The sequence below is a fragment of the Diabrotica virgifera genome, chromosome 9, assembly GCF_917563875.1.
Source record: "Diabrotica virgifera virgifera chromosome 9, PGI_DIABVI_V3a".
In the NCBI taxonomy this organism is placed as follows: domain Eukaryota; kingdom Metazoa; phylum Arthropoda; class Insecta; order Coleoptera; family Chrysomelidae; genus Diabrotica; species Diabrotica virgifera.
In genome coordinates this window covers 14,266,606-14,286,406 of record NC_065451.1, presented here as the reverse complement: position 1 = coordinate 14,286,406, position 19,801 = coordinate 14,266,606, and the positions used below count along the sequence as shown (strand labels likewise).

General features: G+C 32.6%; 1 protein-coding gene across 1 annotated transcript in view; it reads left to right on the top strand.

The window, feature by feature from the left end:
- The window catches only part of LOC114330682 (ionotropic receptor 75a-like), a 46,865-nt gene that overhangs the window by 15,841 nt on the left and 11,223 nt on the right, over positions 1–19,801 (top strand). The window contains exon 5 of the mRNA XM_028280097.2: positions 3,318–3,488. Within this exon, the coding sequence (XP_028135898.2) occupies positions 3,318–3,488 (171 nt within the window). The remainder of the gene's footprint in view (positions 1–3,317; positions 3,489–19,801) is intronic.

Genomic DNA, 19,801 nt, shown 5'->3' with positions numbered 1-19,801 from the left:
TGTATTTCGGAAAATAAGGCAATAATAACAAAAAATTTTATTTAAAAATCATCAAGGTACTTTTATCCTAACATTTTGACTAAAAACTTTGTTTGCATCTTGATTCGTTTCTAACCTATAGCCCTTTTTAAAGTACTTAACAGGAGGGCTTATTTGAATTGCGCGCGCAACACAAATGTCACATTTTAAAATTAACTAACTTTTAAATCGATAATTTGGGGCATTTATCAAACATTAAAATGTACGAAAAAAACACAATACTTTTAGAAAAATATCAATTTTAACGTGAATATATTTTCATTGTGAATTACAAATTATTTAATTTAGAAAAATATGTTTTAGAATATACTAATACAAGTTTTGAGAGCAACACATATTTTTTGTCACAAAAATTTACATAATCATTTAAATTAAAATTCCTTTTAGATTTACGTTTTAAGATGGCTAATTAACATTTAGATTTAAAATTGCACAACGTTACTTTAAAGGATAAAAATTTGTATGACGATAACAAATGCATATTTTTTTGATTTTTATTTTAATTCAATTTACAAGATTTCAATCAATAATATCTTTGTTAGAAATTCATAAAAAACTTTAAAAATATGCTTGTAGGACTTCAAAATGTACTCTTTCGAAAGCGGTATCTATTTTTCTTATGCATAGAATACTTTTTAAATAAGGCTCACTTATTATCAACAACTACAAAAAAATGTCATGTTTTAATAAAATCGATGCCATTCTTTTCTGAAAGCCTTTTTTTAAATAAAAATATGGGAACATATTAAAAAAGGCTTGAATAACATATTACATATATATACAACAGGCCTATTGCACAGGTAAAAATATATGGGGTACGTAAACACAGGTGAAAAAGTTGCTTAAAAGAGAAAACGGCGCGCTTCCTAAACACAGTAGACGAACATAACCTAAAAAATTGGAGAAATGTTCACGCTGCAATGTTTTGTTATCGTTTTCGGCTGTCAAAGTTTTTGAATAGGGATTTTCATCGATTGTCATTTGTTTCGAGCTCCTGTCATGTGTCGTCTAATATTAATATATCTACGTCATACGTTATTGGTATTACCAATGATACAAACCAAAGACGTATGACGTAGATATCTTAATATTAAACGACACATGACAGAAGCTCGAAACAAATGACTGTGAATGAAAAGCCCTATTTATAACTTATTATCAATAAAAGTGATCTATTTGTTATAAAATAATTGTGTAAATATTTACAATGAGTGCGAACAGTGAAACAAATAATAATAATTCTTGTTTTATTTGTGAAAAACATTTAGAATGTGATAACGAAAAAATTGTAATTGTCAAACGTGGAATTGAAAAATTAAAAAGTGTAAGTTTAGAAAGAAAATATGATAGACACAAAATGCTTTTGGACTGTGATGAAATTAGAATGTAGACAAAAATATGTATTAAAAAGAGGAGAAACGTTTCCATGCTGCATGCGGAAGTTGTAAAACTGGTAATTGTACAAATCATAAAAAGGAAGACATTATAGTTTCTGATGATTAAGATGATAATAGTTTAGATGGTAGCTGCCAAGAGACCCAAAATATGATTTTACAGATGATTCTATTATAAATGAAGTTGATTCAGACACAAATTTTACATCAGACGAAGATGAAAATGAACTTTGAATAATTTAGATTAATTAATTAAATGTAAACAGTGACGATCCAGTTCGATATACAATAAACGATTTTTCATTGCACCTTTTATCATTTTAGTACTTCATACTCATTTGATCCTTTATAACTTAGGAGGCAACATCACCGCGCGAAAAACGCGTTCCAAGATCGCAACTTTAATTTTGAATATTCTGTCGAGATATCTGGCACACATATTCGCAATATAGTAAAGAATTGTGGTACAGAGCCCAATTTAAGAAACATGTTAGTATGTAGAAATTACTCTAAAATTAAATTAAATATATAAAACGAGTCTGTGCCGCTTTCAGAAGAACAAAAAAATACAGTTTCTTCAAATAAACTTTTTTATCCCATGTCTAAATTTTGTGTCACAATGGAATTACTAAAAAACGATTATCAACAAGAAATCGAACTTTACTGACATGGCAACATTTAGCGCGCCTATGAGTATAATAAATATTGTTATCACATTACTGTGCCTTTGTTTCTGATAGTATAGTGTATAGTGTCACTGACACTGTAGTACTGCCGACACACTGTTGCCGCACTGTTGAAAGTTCGGAGAACTATCGAAAAAAAAATATTGATGACGCGTTGATGTAGCCTCTTAATACAGTACATTTATTTTTAATTAAGTTAATTTAATTTTTAAATGAACTTTAGAAAACCTAATAAATATTTAGTAAAAGAAATATTTTTTTGAGAAATTTTGATATATTTTCATTTTATATGTTTATATTGAAATAATTAACTTAAAAATACAAGTATGTACTTTAAAATATATAATTTTTCAAATTATTAACTTAATTCAAAAAGAAAATAATATAGGATACGTGCACGTGCATGTAATTCGTTCAGGTAAGTACATACTTACAAGAAAAACCAAAGTTTTCAGTTCTTTTTCCAAAAATAAAAAATAAAATTTCCAAAATTTTTCCACTGGTCGTAAATTTTTTTTGAAATTTTTTGGAAAATCTTAACCTCAAGCCCTTAATAGATCTGTAAAGAGTGTGTTGACCAATTTTGAGATTAATTGATAGAAAACTAACCGAATAAGACCGTTTTAAAAAATTTTGGTTTTCAACCCTTATTAAAAATAGGCTATATCTCATAAAATAATCGAGATCTAAAAAAAATTTTAAGACCAATATTTAAGGTTAAATCACTCTGATGAGTGACTATTTTATTTTTCACTGTTACATTTTTTTATTATTTCATTATTTTTAAAATACAGCACTTTTAATGAAAAACCAACCCATATTTCCCTTTTTTTGTAAAATGGAGACGGTTTAGAATTGTAAACTTTTTCTTATATAATAATAGACAATTTCAACTACCTATTCCCAAATTTTCATCCTTCCTTTAATTTTTTTGAGGTTTTTGTAAAGTGTTGTGTTCCTTGATTGGGCTATATGTACTTCGTGGCATAGCTGGAAAGACTCTTCAAGATATAAAAACAAGTGAAAACATAAAAAATGAATGTTGGGTAGACGATATGATTGGTGGGGTGCTAGACAAGAAAAAGGAGTGGAATGAACATGTTCGCACAATGGAAGAATGAAGAATATTTTCTTCTTCTTTACCGTTATTTTTATTCGTAATCCTTATATTTAAGTATGTTTTAATAAAATCTTTCAGTTACAACGTCACATTAAGACACGAATGGTTTGGTAATACAACCTATGGAATCGACGGAGGTATCTCTAAGTTACTCTACGAAAACGTAGTTGACATTGGTACCTCAGGAGGATATATGAGCGTACCAAGAGTCAAGTACCACGAGATTATAAGTCCGGATTATATGTACAGGTAAGAACTAATTAAATACTATAAAGAAGAAGTAGAGGAAAATTATCAATATTTGATCGGACTGCAGAATAATTGGTACCTAAATGTTGCCTGAGCTTTTTACAAATTTATAACGACACGGGCCGATAAACAGCAGACATGGAAGAATCTACAATATACACCCATCACCTGCCTGCTTATTTAGATAAGATTACAACAGAATTCTGCATTCTTAGTACTCAAATACATTTTTTAAGCCATACCTTGCATTTGTTAAAAGAGTCAATTTTATTTCTTTAATATGTAGGGGGGATTGGTAGAAACTTAAGTTCAAGTTTTTGGGGTCGGCGCCCTTGTCCCCCGGCCGCTATCTTGGAAATGGTGTGCAAATGAGTTTCGCGCTATATCTCGTAAAATACCAAACCTACGGAAAATCTAATTAAACATAAAATGTAGCAAATTAAATTTTCTACAATTTTGTTTCTATTACTTTTTATCGTCAAGTGACCAACAAAAAAGATATAAACAAAAATATATAAAAATTTTTTAACAAGTTTCCTTTTGGAGGTTATAACTTTTTTTCAGTTTATTTTAAAATAAAATAACAATATAGCAATTTTGTAGCGGGTTTTTCGGCGAACAATTTCCACTATAAAGTTGTTTAATTCTATTTATCTATATAGGTTCTACAGCGCTCCAAACTTGGCCAGATTCTCGAATCCTCATAGGGATACAATAAAAACAAAAGTTAGGCTTATTTTCTATCTATGTACAAGAATAAAAAACCGCTAAACGCCGTAAAAATGAGTGGCGCATAAAATATTCCAGCTACAAAAGATCTGATATGAATATTACGTGGCGCGAAAATGGATTTTCATTTGATGCAAAACAAAATTCTAGTTTTATTTTAAAAGATTTTTCCATAATATTTGCTAAATTTGAAGTAAACGCGCCACAAAAGAGTAACTTTGATACAGTTTGAATTTTGAAACTCTTTTGTGGCGCGTTTACTTCAAATTTAGCAAATATTATGGAAAAATCTTTTAAAATAAAACTGGAATTTTGTTTTGCATCAAATGAAAATCCATTTTCGCGCCACGTAATATTCATATCAGATCTTTTGTAGCTGGAATATTTTATGCGCCACTCATTTTTACGGCGTTTAGCGGTTTTTTATTCTTGTATCAGGAGTTTTTCAAAGTTATTTATAAATTAAATGTATGAAGTTGAATACAATGTTCCTCTATTACACGTCAAGCTTTATAAATGGTCACCTTTGTTGTATTATCTCCCAAATGATCTAGTGTCCATCGAATGTACACTAGATTTTTTTTATTCGAAATAGATTGAAAAAAAAATATTCAGATGGCCGGTAAATGAAGTCGGATTGCCCGTTGCAAGATCAAATTTAGCGTCGTAACCACTACAACTACATAAACCATTTCGGGAATAATCGTTAATTGGATTATACTTTTGTAGCTTAATAACTTCTAAACGGCTTAACCGATTTTGATTAGTAAATATGAGTTTGAAACGTATTGACCAGTAGTGTCTCATGGATCTAAGGTCAAGTATGATAACTGAAGCTATTACAGGAATTATTGAGCTTGAGAAACCGTTTTTCCCACAGGAAATAGATTTTATCATACTTATGAAGCCTATAACCTAAAAAATTCAAATTTTCCGGGATATGAGGTATACACCGTTAAATTAGTCTTGAGTCCTTCTACAAACGCTAAGTTATTGGCGCAATTTGTAGGTTGAAATGTTGAGTAATTGTCGAAAAACCAAAATTTTCAAAGTTTAGTTTTTCAGTTTTTCGGCTATACTGAGCCGTGTGTATGTCTGATCCTGACGGCTTAGACACCATTTGAAAGCTTAAGTCAACACTATTAATTTGATGTATTTGCGGTTCTCCTGGCTCTTCTTGATCCGAATAAATATACCCCCAAAACATATGCCGTTTTGTACCTACCAAGTCCTATAGCTGGCTTATGGGTGGTCAAAAGTCACAAACTACATCGGTTCTAAATCGGCCCTGACCCCCTCTTCAAACACAGAGGAAATATATCAAATCGGTTTAACTTTCAAACACACATACATACAACCACAAACATTTTCCCTTTTTTAAATAAAAATTAAGTCACATTTCTAAGCTCTATAACTTTTGAATGGTATAACCGATTTTCAAAATTAGACATGCGTTGGAAAGGTAATGATCAGTTTTATTAGAAGCCGCAAAGGTTGGACTTAAATTTTTAAAGTTTTTGGGAGTTGTGGGGACGAGAACGAAAAACAGACCCTAAATAGGAAGGGCCGTAAAATCTATACTCTTGGACCAAAATCGATGGTTGACATATAAATGGGTGACTCTTTTTTCTGAACTTTAAGATGGGACTTGGCCCAATTTTCAATTCAGTCAGATTTAGAAAATCGAAAATTTCGTGTATATATAGTGTTACGTGTAGGGGGGTGTGGGTGTGCGCTACTGGCGAGAACTGCCGTTCTTTGGTAATGTTCAAAATTAGACATGCGTTGGAAAGGTAATGATCAGTACTGTTAGAAGCCGCAAAGGTCGGACTTAAATTTTCGAAGTTTTTGGGAGTTTTGGGGACCAGAACGAAAAACAGACCCTAAATAGGAAGGGCCTTAAAATCGACACCCTTGGACCAAAATGGATGGTTGACATATGAATGGGTGAGTCTTTTTCTGAACTTGAAGATGGGAGTTGGCACAATTTTCAATTCAGTCAGATTTAGAAAATTGAAAATTTCGTGTATATAATAGTGTCGCGTGTAGGGGGGTGTATTTCTGCGCCACTGGCGAGAACTGTCGTTCTCTGGTAATTTTTTCGATATAAAACTAACAGCTTCGATAACCAATAAATCGAAAACTATTAATTTTATCAAAAAAATGTATAATGAACATTTTTTGCTTATAATTAATATTTTTACCAGCATTTGCGGCCAAAATATAATAAAAAATTTCCACTCTCGAGATGAGGTGGCAACCACCCCATGGTAAAAGCGTCTTTCGGCATCATATAGATTTTAATCCTTGGACTATCCACTACTTGTTTCATTTGTCAAATTTTCAAGCAAATCTATCCATTCTGTAAAAATTGCGAAGTGAAAAATTTCAGTTCCTGGACTAATTATACTTTTGGAGCTCTATAACTTCTGAACGGTTTACCTGATGTTGATCACTAAACATGAATTTGAAACGTATTGACAAGTAGTATCTGACGCATCCAAGATCGAGTATGATAACTGAACGTATTACAGGAATTATTGAGCTTGAAAAACCGTTTTTCCCATAAGAAATAGATTTGATTATACTTATGAAGCCTATAACTTAAAAATTCGAATTTTCCCAGATATGAGGTATACACCGTTAGACGCGTCCTGAGTCCTTCTACAAACGCTCAGTTATTGGCGCAATTCGTAGGTTGAAATTTTGAGTAATTGTCGAAAAGCCAAAATTTTCAAAGTTTAATTTTTCAGTTTTTTGGCTCTGGTGAGCAGTATGTATGTCTCAGATTGATCGCTTAAACGCCATTTGAAAGCTTAACTCAACCCTATTGATTTGGTGTATTTGCGGTTTTCCTGTCTTTCCTTGAACCTAAGATATATACGCCCAAAAAATATGCTATTTTGTATCTACCTAGTCCTCTAGCTGGCTTACGGGTAGTCAGAAGTCAAAAATTAGACCGGTTCTGAATCGGCCCTCACACCTTCTTGAAACACAGAAAAAAAAATTCAGATCGGTGTAACTTTTCCACACACATACATACATACATACATACATACATACATACATACATATCCACAAACATTTTCCATTTTTTAAATAAAAATTGAGTCATATTTCTGAGCTCGATAACTTTTGAATGGTATAACCGATTTTCAAAATTAAACATGCGTTGGAAAGGTCATGATCTGTGCTATCAGAAGCCGCAAAGGTCGGGCTTAAATTTTTGAAATTTTTGGGAGTTTTGGGGACGAGAACGAAAAACAGGCTTTAAATGGGAAGGGCCGTAAAATCCACACCCTTGGACCAAAATGGAGAGGTAACATATGGATGGACGAGTCTTTTTCTAAACTTTAAGATGGGATTTGGCCCAATTTTCAGTTCAGTCAGGTTTAGAAAATCGAAAATTTCGTGTGTATATAGTGTCGCTTGTAGGGGTGTTGTGCGCCACTGGTGAGAACTGTCGTTCTCTGTGGATATATATATTTTTTATTCATACAATTTATTATGATTTTAACATTCCAATGCTATTATTATTCTCTTTTTGACCTTTCTCCCCACTATAAAACTTATAACCCTAAGCATATATGCAGTGGCGTAGCTAGCCTCAGAGGGGACCCCTATCAAAGTTTGTCGCGGGGCTTTTCAACACGACTGATATGGGATAGTGCTAAAAAATGTTCAACAAAAGCAGCAAAAACGCGTGTATAGAATATAAATATACTTTATTGTCACTGAAAATTTTACAATTTTATGGACAAAGCGGAGGTACAAAGAGTAGAAACAAAACGACAACAAATACAGTTTATTTAAATTACAAAAATCGCCAATATTATTACAAAATATAAGGTAATGAAATAAAACAAAAAATACAGGGTGTTACATTAATAATTGGAAATATTTTAACTGTAGATTTCTGGGCTCAAAATCTTACGGTGTAACCCAAATCAACTACTCCGAAAAGGCTTCCTAAGGGAGCTGGAGCTCTTTGAAGATGGTGCCTTTTAATTAGTTTATTTGAGATACCTCTAGAACACATCTATTTAGAAAAATTAAAACTGTCGAAATTGCGAATTTCTAGTACCGGTCATATACGTCCTCTTTGGGTAGGGCAACGGTTATTTTATCGCATAACTTTTTTGTCTTTAATTTTTAAGCATTTTTGACACTGGATTATTAAAGTGTGTGGTATTCTAGTACTAAACGTTAGTCTTACTTTAAGTCGGTAGGATACACGTTTACTTAAAAATCAATTTGAAATGTTTTGGTTTTTTGAAGTTGATCAAAATTAAAAAAAAAATTCAAAAAAAAACGGTGTATTTTGCCGACCTAAAGAAAGAGTAACTTTTAGTACTAGAATATCTCATAATTTAATAATCTAGTATCAAAAATGTTTCAAAATTAAAGACACAAAAAAGCGGTAAAATAACCGTTGACCTGCTCAAAACGGACGCATATGACCGGTACTAGAAATTCGCAATTGATGAAATCGATTCATCTCTGGAATAAACGTACCAGTTTTCGTTTTTTGTTTTTATAGTTTTTTTTTGAAAATTATTCTCAGATTAAAAAAACACAAAATTTTCAAATCGGCATTTCTAGAAAACGGTGTATACTACCGAATTAAAAAGCAAGAGTACCTTTTATTACTAGAATGCATCAGAATTTAATAATCCAGTGTCAAAACGGCTTAAAAGTTAAAATAAAAAAGGAAGATAAATGGGCGTGCCAGTTTTGGTTTCTCTAAATAGAAGCGTTCTGGAGGTATTAAAAAAAACTTATTACAAGACGCCTTTTTCAAAGAGCTCTAGCTTCTGTAAGAAGCATTTTCAGACTAGGTGATTTCGGTTAAATCTTAATACATACCCTTTTGAGCCCAGGAATCTACAGTTAAATTATTTCCAATTATTAATGAAACACCCTATAATAATAATATATTGCACAATTTAAATAAATTGCAAATTGTATAGTACAACCTTAGGAACTATTAAGTTCAGCGTATATCACTCAAATATAGATAATAATAAATCTAATAAACTCTAATAATTCAAAGTCGAAAAACAGATTTGGACTGAGAGTCATTGTTTTAAAACAGATTTAGTTTTTCAAGCCAAGGGTGAATAGACATTGAAAAGGAGCGTAAACAAAGAAGCTCTGTTCTTTAACGGCGAGCGACCGGCAAATAGATATACCTAAAGACAATTTATAGATAAAGAACAGATTACACGAAAATATACGCAAACAATACATAGTGTTTCAATGTTTCAAATTATCAAAGGTAAAGCGATTACAAATACTACAATTTCGCATTATACATTAACTATACAATGTTTAACACAGCTAACGGTGAATAGACAATAAGAAGTGGCTTGAAAACAAAAAACCTCTGTTGTTATAGAACGGCGAGAGGCAGAAAATAGATAGTACCTGTATAGTACATAAATATAGTTTATAATAAAGAATAAAAGAACCCATTACACGAAAATGTCGATATCCCAACAATATATGTGTACACTGTTTCAAAGCGTTAATAGTAAAATAATTGCAGAATATTTTGTTCAATTTTTTGAATAAAATTTTGTTTCGACATGCCGCGTTGGGGCCCCGTATAATTGATACGGCTGATACGGCGGTAGCTACGCATCTGCATATATGGAAAAGGCGCAAGAAGTTGTTTGAGGACAAATTCGCCGGTTCAAAAGAAGAATGAGGCAACCTCAAAATGCAAAATTCTCAAGAAGAGCAAAAAAAGGATTTTTGATATCAAAATCATAAAGTATGATAAAAATTAGCCATTCACCACACCGTGGTCAGGATCTCGAGATTTAAGCGTTTTTTTGGGGTGTGCCGCTTGTCGATGAAGTAACATAACTTTTTTCCTATTATATATTTTGTCTTAAAATTTTCCAAAAATTTTCTTCATGAAGTATATTTTATTGTTGTGTTGGTTAAAATTATAATATAAAAAGTTTGTCACTCATCGTTTTTAAGTAAACATGAAACTAACGAAATATGATGACACAATGTTTAAAAATTAACAACTCCTTTTTTAATGTGTTTAAACATTTTGGACATATTTCATTGTTATCTACATACTTCAGATATATGACACAGTAAAATTTTCAAAAGGAAATATTTACAGCGACCAAAGATACAGCGAGGTAAATTTGAAAAATCATCAAAATTGATTTTTGGATTTTTTGTATAAAATTTGGCTTTTGAACATGTTTCACCACCTCTAGATAAAAATAAACTTCATATTCAGATGCAGCGACCTCGAAAACATAAAAATAGACCAACATTGGTCATTCAGCTTAAATTTGATTTTCGTGGTCGGCATAACGGTTGATGCCGCTCGCCTAATATATGGATAGAAAAATATTTGAAAGACTAAAAGACTAAGTTTTTCAACCTAATAAAAATATTTGTAAATTAAATATTTTTAAAAGATTTTTAATTGAAAAACTTTATTGGCCCATTTCCTGGTGACAACCTCCAAGGCTTCTACAATATGCAAGCCAAATGGATGCTGCAGTGAAGACTAAAGGGAAGGAATTCTACACTATGCAATTCATAACCCCCGTCTGCAGCGTGGTAAAGTTCCAACGGAAAATGGACCTAGTTACTCTATAGGAGTAATACTAATATAAAAATAAAAATGTATACCATTTTTATTCATTCAGTTGCGGTGCGAAACCAAAACTGTCTCAATTTTCACTCAGATCAGAGAGTGCAGCCAGCACTCTTATCGACGATTTCACCTCTTGTTAGAGGTTCATCAGAGACTGCATAGGCTACTTTTCTCTGGCCCAGGCAAAAATTTTCGACATATCCATCTCCCACCGCAACTGACGAGATGGTAGTAGGTGTGTAGCGGCATCTGCTAAATAAAAGACTAAGTTTTTCAACCTAATAAAAATATTTGTAAATTAAATATTTTTAAAAGATTTTTAATTGAAAAACTTTATTGGCCCATTTCCTGGTGACAACCTCCAAGGCTTCTACAATATGCAAGCCAAATGGATGCTGCAGTGAAGACTAAAGGTAAGGAATTCTACACTATGCAATTCACATTCCGTTGGAACTTTACCACGCTGCAGACAAGGGTTGTGAATTGCATAGTGTAGAATTCCTTCCCTTTAGTCTTCACTGCAGCATCCATTTGGCTTGCATATTGTAGAAGCCTTGGAGGTTGTCACCAGGAAATGGGCCAATAAAGTTTTTCAATTAAAAATCTTTTAAAAATATTTAATTTACTAATATTTTTATTAGGTTGAAAAACTTAGTCTTTTATTTAGCAGATGCCGCTAGGCACCTACTACCATCTCGTCAGTTGCGGTGGGAGATGGATATGTCGAAAATTTTTGCCTGGGCCAGAGAAAAGTAGCCTATGCAGTCTCTGATGAACCTCTAACAAGAGGTGAAATCGTCGATAAGAGTGCTGGCTGCACTCTCTGATCTGAGTGAAAATTGAGACAGTTTTGGTTTCGCACCGCAACTGAATGAATAAAAATGGTATACATTTTTATTTTTAGAAAAATATTTATTTTTATTGTATTCCTATGAGAATTCGAGAATTTGGTCAAGTTTGAAGCGCTGTACAACCTTGATAATAAATAAAATATTAAACAACTTTATAGTGAAAATTGTTCATTGAAAAATCCTCTACAAAATCGCTATGATGTTATTTTATTGTGAAATGAACGGAAAAAAAGTTATAACCTCCAAAAGGAAACTTCTTACAAAATTTTCTCTTATTTTTGTTTATAAATTTTTTGTTGGTCACTTGACGATAAAAAGTAATAGACATAAAATTGTAGAAAATTTAATTTGCTACATTTTATATGTAATTAAATTTTTTTGTAGGATTGCTAGTTTACAAGATACAGCGCGAAAGCCCTTTGCACCACTTTGTCCAATATGGCGGCCGGGGGACAAGGGTGGCGACCCCAATAACTTGAACTTAAGCTTCTACTGAACCCCCTACACATTAAAAAAATAAAATTGACTCCTCTAAGAAATGCAACCGTAAATGTAACATTTCAATGGATTAATAAGGAAAGATAGAAATATCTATCAAATGAGATACAGAACAAGTTAATAGCATTAAAATTTATGCTCCAAAAATTTTTCAAACTTCATCTTTTAAAAATTATTCCAAAAAATGTTATCGTTTTTTTTTATTAACTCCGTTAATTTTTAAGACATCAGGTTTATTTGATATCAGTATTTGAAAGGTAATTCCAAGGGCTATTAAACCGCGTTAAATATAATCTATTAAACTCCTTACTTTTTTAAAAATCAAAGATTAAATGGCCACGGTTACATGGTTCTCGCAGCAAAATTTAAGCTTTAAACGTTTCTATCTCGGTTATTTTTCACCCTATAGAAATGGTAAAAAAGGTATAATATTTGATATAGAAAAAACTAAAATTTGGTTATATACCATTTTCTACGTATATTGAGTATTTTTATAGTTATTATCAAAAGAAAATGAAAATGACGATAATTTTAAAAATTCTGATTTTTTTAAATTATACCTTTTTTTCAAAAATATGCATTCTAAACCGGTGAAAATTGTTAAAATCATTACTTATGCTAATACAAAGTCATTTTTGTAAGAATTACTATAAATTTTAATTTTTGTGGAAATGGCGTATGTTATTTTTCACTTTCTCCTAAAAAATTCGAAAGGCTTCTCTTAGTTTCATCATAACTTGCTTAATTTTGATGCTATTAACTTCTTCTGGAACTCATTTGTTAGGTATTCTAAAGTACTTTGATAAGTGCTTAGCAGATATATATTATAAAATGCATTGTTTTCCCGTTATTTAAGCTTGAAAACTTAGATTTGAGTACTCATCGAAAAAAATATACATTCAACTACCCATAACTCACTTTGAATTAACATTAGTTTAGTACTTTGAATGAATGATATATTAAATTTTTTATTGTCTTCAATTTTGGTAAGAATGACTTTTTTGTAAAAGCTAATAGTTTTTAAGTTATACGTGAAAAATAAATTTAAAACATGCATTTTTACGGAAAAATAAAATCTTTGATCTTTAATAACTCAAAAATGTTGATTTATGTTAATAACTTAATATAACAAATTCTGTTTAGAATTTATGCCTCTATCGGTTTATGGTATTATTTTTAATAAAATAATTTTCACCTCAGAAAGGGGGTGGCATCCATCCATCCATCCAATGGCACTACAGCCCAAATCGAGCCTTGGCCTCCTTCAATAAGCTTCTCCAATCATTTCGATTTACCGCTGTTCTTTTCCATGAACGCGTTCCCAGGAAGTTCCTGGCATCCTCATCGACTTCGTCTTCCCATCTCTTTTTAGGTCTTCCAACAGGTCTTCTTCCCTGCATTCTTGCATTCAGCAATTTTCTGGGGATTCTATTCTCATGCATGCGGACCACGTGCCCTGCCCACCGTAATCTCTGCAGTTTAGTATGTTGTGCTAGAGTTGGTTCGCTATATTGCTCGTATATTTCTCTATTATACCTAATTCGCCAGTTGTTATTTTCACTTATTGGGCCCAGTATCCTACGTAATACTTTTCTTTCAAACACATCTAATGCATTGGCAGATTTCTGTGTCACCACCCATGTTTCGCAGCCATAACTTACTATGGGCCTGATTATTGTTTTATATACCCAGAGTTTTGTTTTCCGGTGTACGCCTCGCGATTTGAATATCTGGCCCATCGCGAAATAGGCTTTATTTGCCAGCACAAGCCTTCTATTTATTTCCGGTTCTTCTTCATTGCTTGCAACCAGATCCATTCCTAGGTACGTGAATCTATTCACATGTTCTATATCGTCAATACAGTGTTGTTGCGCCGGTCTATTTGATCTGGTTTGTATGAGTAGTTTTGTTTTATTTGTGTTTATTGCTAGCCCTACTGCTTCTGCACTCTGTTTCAACTCAACGTAGGTTTCTTCCGCTGCATTCATTGTTCTGCTCATTATTTTTATATCATCCGCGTATGCTGCTAATTGGGTAGATTTGTCTGTAAGTATGTTATTTCCACTCACCGTCAACCGTCGAATTACATATTCAAGAACAAGATTAAAAAGAGTTGGAGCCAGTCCGTCGCCTTGTTTCAGTCCTTGCGTTATCGTAAACGCATCAGTGATCTGTCCTTGAATACATACTTGTGCTTCTGTTTCTGTCATTGTCATTTGCACTAGTCGTATTAATTTTGATGGTATGCCAAATTCTTCCAATATATTAGGTAGAATTGTTCTATCTATTGAATCATAGGCTTGTTTAAAATAGGCTACAAAGAGATTGTAAACGTCCATGTCATATTCCCATGCTTTGGCTAGTATTTGTTTAACTGTAAATAGTTGGTCAATGGTAGATCTATTTTGCCTAAACCCTGCTTGATATTCCCCGATGATTTTTTCCGTGAGAAGTTGAAGTCTTCGATTAAGGATGTTAGTGAATATTTTGTATCCCGAACAAAGTAAAGAGATGCCTCTATAATTCTGACACAACAGTTTGTCTCCTTTTTTATGAATAGTGCAGATTATACTTTTCTTCCATTGTTGGGGGATTTCTTCTTCTATCCATATCTCTCGTATTAGCTGGTACATCTGTTGTGTCAAATTCCTTCCTCCTTGCTTGAGTAGTTCTGCCGGTATTTTATCTATTCCCTGTGCTTTATGGCTTTTTTGTATGTGGAATGCCGTTTGGGCCTCCTCTAGAAGGGTGGCATCCACCCCCAGGGTAAAAGCGCAAATTATCATCATGTCACCTTTATTTCTTGAGGTATCCTCTAACTTCTCACTAATTTTCATGAAAATCGATGGAGGTTCAACGAAATCGGAGGTGAAAACCTTCAGTGACTGCACTATGTCGGGATTCTGGCCTGTCGGGATTTTGGCCATCGGGATTTTGGCTGTCGGATTTAGACTAAATTCGATTCTGGGGCTGGGCCACCACCATCGGCTAAGCAAGGTTTCTGCTTTTCAGCGTCTTCAGGGCCGCCTGTGGTGTATCCCGAAGCGAACTGAATCCAGCTGTCGAAATATGCATATTAATAAAATATTAAATGCGTACCGACGCATTAGCGACATCTATCTAGAGACAGAGAAAATTCGCTATAGGTCGGTGCAGAATTCTTTGTAACTATCTATTGCCTAACCTTTTTACAAAATAAAGACACGGCCCGATATATAGCGGATATGAGAGAACCTATAATATACATCCATCACTTGCCCACTTATCTAGATAAAATTCCAACAGAATTTTGCATCATTAGTACTCAAATATGAGTAAAATAAAATAAGGGAAGACAGATTTAGATTAAATTTGATTCGGGGCCACCGCCATCGGCTAACCAAGGTTTCTGCTTTTCCGTGTTTTCAGAGCCGCCTGTGGTGTATCTAAAGACGGTGGCGCCCAAAATCCCGACACACCAGAATCCCGACACACCAGAATCCTCGCATAAGTAAAAATCCCGACCACTACATTTTGAATATTTATTGTTTCCTTTTCGAATGCAATACCAAATCATATTATAGAGTATAGGCGAGCGGGAGATACCCCTAAAATAACCAGGTACCGACCAAGGAGAGGTGAATGGCTAATTTTAGACATACTGTATGTTTTTGACGATGCTGAAAACGAAAATGAGATTTATTTTGAATTTCATGTGGGGGAACATTTTACCCTAAAAATAAATAAAAATAAAATAATGTTTTTTTGCGTGCACCTCGCTACAACTCTGTTCCATTTTAATATTTTTTTCTGAAATTTTTACAGTATAGAGTTCTATCATTTCTGAAGACAACGGTACCTGAATTTAACTTTAATTCTTATTCTGATAAAGGTTATGAATTTTTCAAAGGAAAAGGTGCGGATTTGTGCATTGCAAAGTTTAATCGCAAAAGTTGAGTGACTAAATTTCAAATTTAGCCTTGTAATCACATTTATGTTGAAATAGAGAGTACAAAGAAGTTTTCTGAAAAATTTTAAATCAGAATAATTTATAGAAAAAAAATAGTGCCACTTTTATTTTCGACATTCTCCTTCTTCTTCAAATGCAAATCCACTAATGGATGTTGGCGATCACATTTTCCATTAACTCTCTGTTTCTTGCAATGTGGATCAGTGATTGTATGTCGGTAATCCCTGTCCATTGCCTTATGTTTCGGAGCCAGGACATTTTCTTGCGTCCTATTCCTCTCTTGCCTTCAATTTTACCCTGGATTATAAGTTGAAGGAACTGGTATTTTTCGTTTCGCATGATGTGACCCAAATACGCCGTTTTTCTTTTCTTGATGTTTTCGAAAAGCTGACGTTCTTGGTTGATTCTTTTAAGAACATTCACATTTGTGACTTTCGCCGTCCATGGTATCTTTAGGATACGGCGATAAAGCCACATTTCGAAGGCTTCTAATCTGTTTATATCCCTCGTTTTGTGTGTCCAGCCCTCTATGCCATATAGCAGCACCGACCACACGTAGCATTTAGTAAACCTTAGTCTCAGTGTAAGGTCGAACTCTGAGCAGCTCGGTACCTTCCTGAATTTTACGAAAGCTTGTCGAGCTTGCTCAATGCGACATTTTACTTCCCTGTCCGATGCCCAGTCTTCAAAAAGCCACGTTCCTAGGTATTTGAATTTGCTCACTCTCTCAATGGACTTAGTATTCAGTGTTATGGTGGAGTTTTCAAATGCATCCAAATTTCTGGAGATGATCATGAATTTGGTCTTTTTGGTATTAATCTCTAATCCCATTCGCTTACTGTATTCTCCGATTATATTGACAAGTTGTTGAAGATCTGCTATGTTGTCGCAAATTAAGACAGCATCATCAGCATATCGTATGTTGTTGATTAATACTCCATTCACTTTGATTCCCATCTCTGCATCTTCCAAAGACTCTTGAAATATGGCTTCCGAATAAATGTTAAATAAAAGAGGGGAAAGCACACATCCCTGCCGAACACCCCTTCTTATATGTATGGATTTGGATATATAATTGTCTATTTTTAATTGTGCTGCCTGATACCAGTACAAGTTTTCAATGCATCTTATGTCTTTTTGGTCTATATCAAGCTTCTTGAGGATCTGCATTAACTTGTGATGTTGGACACGATCAAACGCTTTCTCGTAGTCTAGAAAGCACAGGAATACATGTGAATTGTAGACATTAGAAATCCCCAATATAACGGTTATTTTTCGAGATACTGACCATGGGTGGTGAATGACTAATTTTGATCTTAGGTTGTGTTTTTGAGGGTGCTGAAAACGAAAATGAAATTTATTTTAAATTTTAGGTGGGAGAATATGGTCAAAGTCGCAATTTTACCATGAATATAAAAAAAGTGAAATCACGTTTTTTGCGTTTAACTCGCTACAACTCTGGTCGATTTTAATATTTTTTTCTAAGGTTTGTACACTATATTGTTGATCACTTTTTTGAAGACAACTGTATGGGTTTTAAGATTTTAGTCTTATTCTAGTAAAAGTTATGAATTTTTTAAAGTACAAGGTGCAGATTCGTGAATTGCAAAGTTTAATCGCAAAAGTTGAGAGGCAAAATTTAAAATTTATCTTATTAATCACGTTTATGTTAAAACATAGAGTACAAAGAAGTTTTCTGGAAAGTTTTAGTTACAAATGTTTAATAGAAAAAAATGGCGCAACTTTTAATATAGACGTTGTACAGCCGGTTCCTAAAAAACTGATACGACTCTTAGTAAGATTTCATCATGTTGAGCAGTGTATTTGATTGATCTGACATTATATTTATTATGACAGACAAATAATAAAATAAACAAACAACTGATTCATGAAAAAACTAATAAGTATTTTAGAAAAATTTAAACGCAGGATGAAAGATTACATTATTACCGAGGGCGGAAAGCCCCTTAGAATAAACAAGCAGTTTCTATTGAATGAAATATTTGAAATTAAATATCACACTTTTTTTTATTTTCAGCCCTGTAACTTATTAAAATAAATATTATAGAAGTTTTCAGGGACTTTCAGCCCTCGGTAATAATGTAGTCTTTCATTCTGAGTTTAAAATTTTCAAAAATATTTATTAACTTTCTCAGGATTCGAAAAAAAATGAATACAATTAAAATACATTGAGAATTTTAACATCCGTCACAATTTTGCATTAACTCAATGTAAAATTCTAAACTGTTGAATTCCAGCTCTATAATTATTTGACATCAAAAGACATTATACCCTATTCCACGAACATACGCCTGTTTTGGATTACTTCGACAACGAATATTTTACTGTGCAAATTAAGAAGAACGAAATTAAATTGCAAATTACATTGTTGTTTATTGGAATAATTATTAGCGCCATTTACTTTCGTACTTCTTATGTTGCACAGTAAAATATTCGTTGTCGAAGTAATCTAAAACAGGCGTATGTTCGTGGAATGGCCCATAGAAACTATTTGTAGATGATTCAAATCTGTATTGAAAACAACTGTTAAAATTGGTCTACGTAATTAAACATATTCCAAAATTTTGTAAAAATGTAATACATTTCAGTTTTTAGCCCAAACTTAGGCCACACACAATGCAATAATGTTCACATTTTTGAACTGTCAATATTTTTATTTTATCATCTATTGTTTAAAAACAATACAGTTGATAAGATACCCTCAGTTGCGGAGAAAGTATTAATAATAAAGATTAATAATAAAGTCTAATAACCGTGGAACAGAATAAGCTATCTGACAAATTTTAAGATTTGGCAGTGACATTGACAGTATGTAAATATTAGGTATTTATCCTTCAAAATACACTGCTCAATTTTCTACAAAATACGCGTCAAGAGTCGTATCAGTTTTTTTTGGAACCAGGTGTACATCCCCAAAATAACGCTTATTTTTCGAGATACTGGCCATGGGAGGTGAATGGCTAATTTTGGTCTGATTTTATGTTTTCGATGGTGCTGACAACGAAAAAGAGGTTTATTTTGAAATTTATGTAAGGGAACATTGTCAAAATCGCAATTTTAACCTAAAAATGAAACAAAAGTGATGTCACGAATTTTTACCATTTTAATATTCTCCATTTTAATATTTTTTTCTTAAATTTCTACAGCAAGTATTTCTCACCTTTGTGAAGACTGTGAAAGTAACTGTAGCCTTTCAGTCTTTTCTTTATAAAAGTTATGAATTAAAAAAAATAAAAGGTACAGATTCGTGAATTGCAGAGTTAAATCGCAAAAATTAAGTGACAAAATTTAAAATTTATCTATTTGATTACGTTAACGTTAAACCATAGAGTTCAAAGAAGTTTTATGGGGAGTTTTAGGTTTAGATGTGTTATAGAAAAAATATGGTGCAACTTTTAATTTTAAGAAAAACGTGGTTTAACATTTTTTTATTTTTAGGGCAAAATTGCGATTTTGATAATGTTCTCCCACCTAAAATTCAAAATAAACTTGATTTTCATTTTCAGCACCATCAACAACATAAAGTAAGACCAAAATTAGCCATTCACCACCAATGATCAATATCTTGAAAAATTAGCGTTATTTTGCGGATTTATAACGTAGATGTTAAAAGTTGCACTATTTTGTTTCCGAT